The sequence below is a fragment of the Salmo salar genome, chromosome 13 (genome assembly GCF_965601325.2).
Source record: "Salmo salar chromosome 13, fSalSal1, whole genome shotgun sequence".
NCBI classification, from domain to species: Eukaryota; Metazoa; Chordata; class Actinopteri; order Salmoniformes; family Salmonidae; genus Salmo; species Salmo salar.
Genome location: NC_138303.1, coordinates 97,881,038 through 97,887,500, shown reverse-complemented (window position 1 = coordinate 97,887,500; position 6,463 = coordinate 97,881,038). Strand labels below are relative to the sequence as shown.

Sequence of the window (6,463 nt, the reverse complement as noted above, 5' to 3'; positions counted from 1 at the left end):
ACACACAGTCTGACCAGGAGACATCACCATGTATTACACACACACACACACACACACACACACAGTCTGACCAAGAGACAACACCATGTATTACACACACACACACACACACACACACACACACACACACACACACACACACACACCACACACAGTCTGACCAGGAGACATCATGTATTACACACACACACACACACACACACAGTCTGACCAGGAGACATCACCATGTATTACACACACACACACACACACACCACACACACACACACACACACACACACACACACACACACACACACAGTCTGACCAGGAGACATCACCATGTATTACACACACAGTTGCTGTGCATCTGCAATATTTCATATTATAATACATTTCCATTTGAGCAGTTTTAGTGATGTATATTTAGAGCGACTACACTGACCTCGACGAAGAAGACCAATGTTTCTAACAGGGAGGGCTGGGTCATCAATCTGCTGTCTTTCATCTCCAACATTTCTCCTTTACATCTGGATAACAGCTCTGGAGGGAGGGAAGGAAGGAAGGAAGGAAGGAAGGAAGGAAGGAAGGAAGGAAGGAAGGAAGGAAGGAAGGAAGGAAGGAAGGAAGGAAGGAAGGAAGGAAGGAAGGAAGGAAGGAAGGAAGGAAGGAAGGAAGGAAGGAAGGAAGGAAGGAAGGAGAGGGAACAGATCAGCATGGGGGAATAAGAAGGAACTATTACACCAGTGATAACTCGACTAGCAACCAGAAGCCATGATATCTCCTGTGGCTGACTACACAGTCATTATTACCATGGACCTGTAGTAATCTTTATAGAGGTCTGATGTCTTACCTTGGAGTTGTCCTGTTAATGATTTGAAGGAGTTACAGATCTGGGTTTGGAGTTCTGACGAGTCGTCTGGAGAGAGAAATTATAAACAACATGACATCCTCTCTCTAGACTCATCCCACTTCCCTCTCTTCCTCCATCTCTCTCCTTCCCAGTCCTGCTGCTTCTGTAGATGGACAGACGGTTGGAGGCCAGTGGTACGGAAGTCTACATCCCTCTCTCCCCCCATCCCTCATCTCCCCGTCTTACCCAGTCCAGTGGCCTCTAGTTCCTGAAGAGTCAGTGATAGTCGCAGCGCAGAGGCCTGACAGTGACAGCTGCCACTAGACAGAGCCGTGGCCAGGCGGGAGGAGGGAGGGCCCAGGAATGAGCACTAGAACACAACAACAGTTAGTGGTCCTGTGTGGCTCAGGTGGTAACAGCTGGGGCCATCCATATGAAAATGTATGCACTCACTGATGTAAGTCAACTACCATATATTACATTACACAGTTATTAGTGAAGCCTGTATACCTGTGTCTGTTTCTCTGTGATCTGGGCTGCGGTCTGTAGCGTCAGGTCTAGCTGGGAGAGGAGGGTCTGGAGGGTGGAGCTTTTGGCCGATATACCATTCTCATTGGCCTTATCAGAGTTCCGTGATGAGGGGGCGTGTCCGAGCAGAGCCAATGAGGCGAGGAGACGGAGCGTGAGAGAGCGAACCTTTAACCAGACCAACTCTTCCTGTAGAGACAGACGACGATGCTCCTCAGTCAGCTCCCTGGAACACACACACATCTTTACAGACTGGCATGGGTAAACATGTTGTGAACTTGTGACAAGTGTGTGTGTACCTGTCCTTGGGGTCCCAGCTGAAGAGGACAGTCAGGTCTCTGTTGTCCCTCATGTTGTCCCAGGGAATGTCATCCTCCTCAGGACACAGACCCATCGCCTTCACACTCTCCTCCAGACTTGATGTGCTACAACACCACAGGAATATGTTACAGGTAGGGGTGTGTGTGTGTGTGTGTGTGGTGTGTGTGTGTGTGTGTGTGTGTGTGTGTGTGTGTGTGTGTGTGTGTGTGTGTGTGTGTGCACTCACATGTCAGCCTCGGTGTACAAGTCCAGTAACATCCTCTCGGTGCGGACCTGAGCGAAGTGCAGAGATTGGTTGAGCCGGGTTCTAAACGCTATGAATTCTGGGATTTTCTCAAACGCGCCATACTTATAGGCCTGGATTATGTACTCTGAGGTCTAGGGGAGGAGAGAAAAGAGGAAACAAGGAAGAGGTGAGAAAATACAACTCATCAGAATATGACATATTTAGATGAGACAGGAACTCACATCTTTCTGGTTGGAGTGGAAAAACCTGAGGGAGAAGTTATAGGACTGGGAGGCTGCAGCAAACTGCCCCAACGACCCTGCATAACGAGTTAACAGATACCTGGGAGAGAGGAGAGAATATAAGGATTAGTGCATTGGTTATGGTAATCTGAATGTGTGTGTCAGCGTATCTGTCAGAGCATTTTCATTTACTGGACCAAAAATGGTTGTGGAACCAGATACCGATACCACCCAGTTCTCAGAATGACAGAAATCCCATTTACTTCATGGTAGATGCAACGGCATGCGTCATTCTTACCGAATTCCGATGAGCAATTGGAAGATGTTAGAATACATAGGCGGCGCGTTGAATTAAATTGCCAACATTATATAGCCTAATTAACTTATTCCTGTCTATACAGAAAGAAAATCATAAAACATGTGGCTACTACACCAGAAAGCATGATTTGGCCAAAGAGGATCATTAGCTTCTTAAAACATTTTTTGATGTGGATTGTTTTAAAATCGCATAGCCTACAGTCGGAAGGGCCCGCAATTTGGACAGAGCATGCGACAAATACCAAATAGATGATTGTTGAGATGCGATAGTCAGTGAAAAGCATTTAGACCCCAGCCTGGCATATCGCAATATTTTAAAATACAATCGCCGAAAAACGGTTTGGAAAACAAATGACTATTGCTGTAAATGCCACTGTCAACCAGAGAAATATGCTGAGAAGGATTATCACCACAGCAAGCAAGGTACTGGGAGTCAAACAGACAGACCTGGATGAGATATTTAAGGTCAGGGCTCTCCGCAAGGTACTGGGAGTCAAACAGACAGACCTGGATGAGATATTTAAGGTCAGGGCTCTCCCCAAGGTACTGGGAGTCAAACAGACAGACCTGGATGAGATCTTTAAGGTCAGGGCTCTCCGCAAGGCTCACAAAATAATTTTAGACCCAAGCCACCCCCTGTACCCGGACTTTGAACTACTCCCCTCTGGGTGCAGGTATAGGGCACCCCTCAGCAGGAAAAACAGAACTAGACAATAATTTGTTCCAGGTGAGATATCCCTCCTAAATAGCTTGGGCTAATGTTCCTATCCACTCAGTAAGGCCAGCAGGCTAATGTTCCTATCCACTCAGTAGGCCATGTTCCTATCCACCCAGTAAGACCAGCAACTAATGTTCCAATCCACTCAATTGGCCATGTTCCTATCCACCCAGTAAGGCCAGCAGGCTAATGTTCCTATCCACCCAGTAAGACCATCAGGCTAATGTTCCTATCCACTCAGTAGGCCCATCAGGCTAATGTTCCTATCCACTCAGTAAGACCATCAGGCTAATGTTCCTATAGACCCAGTAAGGCCAGCAGGCTAATGTTCCTATCCACTCAGTAAGACCATCAGGCTAATGTTCCTATCCACTCAGTAAGGCCAGCAGGCTAATGTTCCTATCCACTCAGTAAGACCATCAGGCTAATGTTCCTATCCACTCAGTAAGGCCAGCAGGCTAATGTTCCTATCCACTCAGTAAGACCATCAGGCTAATGTTCCTATCCACTCAGTAAGACCATCAGGCTAATGTTCCTATCCACTCAGTAAGACCAGCAGGCTAATGTTCCTATCCACTCAGTAAGGCCAGCAGGCTAATGTTCCTATCCACTCAGTAAGACCATCAGGCTAATGTTCCTATCCACTCAGTAAGACCAGCAGGCTAATGTTCCTATCCACTCAGTAAGACCAGCAGGCTAATGTTCCTATCCACTCAGTAAGACCAGCAGACTAATGTTCCTATCCACTCAGTAAGGCCAGCAGGCTAATGTTCCTATCCACTCAGTAAGACCATCAGGCTAATGTTCCTATCCACTCAGTAAGGCCAGCAGGCTAATGTTCCTATCCACTCAGTAAGACCATCAGGCTAATGTTCCTATCCACTCAGTAAGACCGTCAGGCTAATGTTCCTATCCACTCAGTAGGCCCGTCAGGCTAATGTTCCTATCCACTCAGTAGGCCCATCAGGCTAATGTTCCTATCCACTCAGTAGGCCCATCAGGCTAATGTTCCTATCTACTCAGTAAGGCCAGCAGGCTAATGTTCCTATCCACTCAGTAAGACCAGCAGGCTAATGTTCCTATCCACTCAGTAAGACCGTCAGGCTAATGTTCCTATAGACCCAGTAAGGCCAGCAGGCTAATGTTCCTATCCACTCAGTAGGCCAGCAGGCTAATGTTCCTATCCACTCAGTAAGGCCAGCAGGCTAATGTTCCTATCCACCCAGTAAGGCCAGCAGGCTAATGTTCCTATCCACTCAGTAAGACCAGCAGGCTAATGTTCCTATCCACTCAGTAAGGCCAGCAGGCTAATGTTCCTATCCACTCAGTAGGCCAGCAGGCTAATGTTCCTATCCACTCAGTAGGCCAGCAGGCTAATGTTCCTATCCACTCAGTAAGACCAGCAGGCTAATGTTCCTATCCACTCAGTAAGGCCAGCAGGCTAATGTTCCTATCCACTCAGTAGGCCAGCAGGCTAATGTTCCTATCCACTCAGTAAGACCATCAGGCTAATGTTCCTATCCACTCAGTAAGACCATCAGGCTAATGTTCCTATCCACTCAGTAAGACCAGCAGACTAATGTTCCTATCCACTCAGTAAGACCGTCAGGCTAATGTTCCTATCCACTCAGTAAGACCGTCAGGCTAATGTTCCTATCCACTCAGTAAGACCATCAGGCTAATGTTCCTATCCACTCAGTAAGACCATCAGGCTAATGTTCCTATCCACTCAGTAAGACCAGCAGGCTAATGTTCCTATCCACTCAGTAAGACCAGCAGGCTAATGTTCCTATCCACTCAGTAAGACCATCAGGCTAATGTTCCTATAGACCCAGTAAGGCCAGCAGGCTAATGTTCCTATCCACTCAGTAAGACCAGCAGGCTAATGTTCCTATCCACTCAGTAAGGCCAGCAGGCTAATGTTCCTATCCACTCAGTAAGACCATCAGGCTAATGTTCCTATAGACCCAGTAAGGCCAGCAGGCAAATGTTCCTATCCACTCAGTAAGACCATCAGGCTAATGTTCCTATCCACTCAGTAAGACCATCAGGCTAATGTTCCTATCCACTCAGTAAGGCCAGCAGGCTAATGTTCCTATCGACTCAGTAGGCCAATGTTCCTATCCACTCAGTAAGACCGTCAGGCTAATGTTCCTATCCACTCAGTAAGGCCAGCAGGCTAATGTTCCTATCCACTCAGTAAGACCATCAGGCTAATGTTCCTATCCACTCAGTAAGACCATCAGGCTAATGTTCCTATCCACTCAGTAAGACCATCAGGCTAATGTTCCTATCCACTCAGTAAGACCAGCAGGCTAATGTTCCTATCCACTCAGTAAGACCAGCAGGCTAATGTTCCTATCCACTCAGTAAGGCCAGCAGGCTAATGTTCCTATCCACTCAGTAAGACCATCAGGCTAATGTTCCTATCCACTCAGTAAGACCATCAGGCTAATGTTCCTATCCACTCAGTAAGGCCAGCAGGCTAATGTTCCTATCCACTCAGTAAGGCCAGCAGGCTAATGTTCCTATCCACTCAGTAAGACCATCAGGCTAATGTTCCTATCTACTCAGTAAGGCCAGCAGGCTAATGTTCCTATCCACTCAGTAAGACCGTCAGGCTAATGTTCCTATCCACTCAGTAGGCCCATCAGGCTAATGTTCCTATCCACTCAGTAAGACCATCAGGCTAATGTTCCTATCCACTCAGTAAGGCCAGCAGGCTAATGTTCCTATCCACTCAGTAAGACCAGCAGACTAATGTTCCTATCTACTCAGTAGGCCAATGTTCCTATCCACTCAGTAAGACCATCAGGCTAATGTTCCTATAGACCCAGTAAGGCCAGCAGGCTAATGTTCCTATCCACTCAGTAAGACCAGCAGGCTAATGTTCCTATCCACTCAGTAAGGCCAGCAGGCTAATGTTCCTATCCACTCAGTAAGACCATCAGGCTAATGTTCCTATAGACCCAGTAAGGCCAGCAGGCAAATGTTCCTATCCACTCAGTAAGACCATCAGGCTAATGTTCCTATCCACTCAGTAAGACCATCAGGCTAATGTTCCTATCCACTCAGTAAGGCCAGCAGGCTAATGTTCCTATCGACTCAGTAGGCCAATGTTCCTATCCACTCAGTAAGGCCAGCAGGCTAATGTTCCCATCCACTCAGTAAGGCCAGCAGGCTAATGTTCCTATCCACTCAGTAAGGCTAGCAGGCTAATGTTCCAACGAGCGTCAGAGCCGGTGTAGTAGGATTTAATCTTAATCCTGTATTGACGC

At 47.2% G+C, this 6,463-nt stretch overlaps 1 protein-coding gene across 4 annotated transcripts in view; it reads right to left on the bottom strand.

Moving 5' to 3' along the window:
• LOC106568276 (N-alpha-acetyltransferase 25, NatB auxiliary subunit) overlaps positions 1-6,463 on the bottom strand; it is a 31,005-nt gene that overhangs the window by 8,033 nt on the left and 16,509 nt on the right. For all 4 annotated transcript variants that reach the window (XM_014138458.3, XM_045692458.2, XM_045692459.2 and 1 more), the window contains 7 exons: positions 2,150-2,249; positions 1,908-2,059; positions 1,660-1,785; positions 1,343-1,586; positions 1,079-1,202; positions 833-898; positions 425-522 (listed from right to left, as the gene is read on the bottom strand). In XM_014138458.3, the coding sequence (XP_013993933.3) occupies positions 425-522; positions 833-898; positions 1,079-1,202; positions 1,343-1,586; positions 1,660-1,785; positions 1,908-2,059; positions 2,150-2,249 (910 nt within the window). The remainder of the gene's footprint in view (positions 1-424; positions 523-832; positions 899-1,078; positions 1,203-1,342; positions 1,587-1,659; positions 1,786-1,907; positions 2,060-2,149; positions 2,250-6,463) is intronic.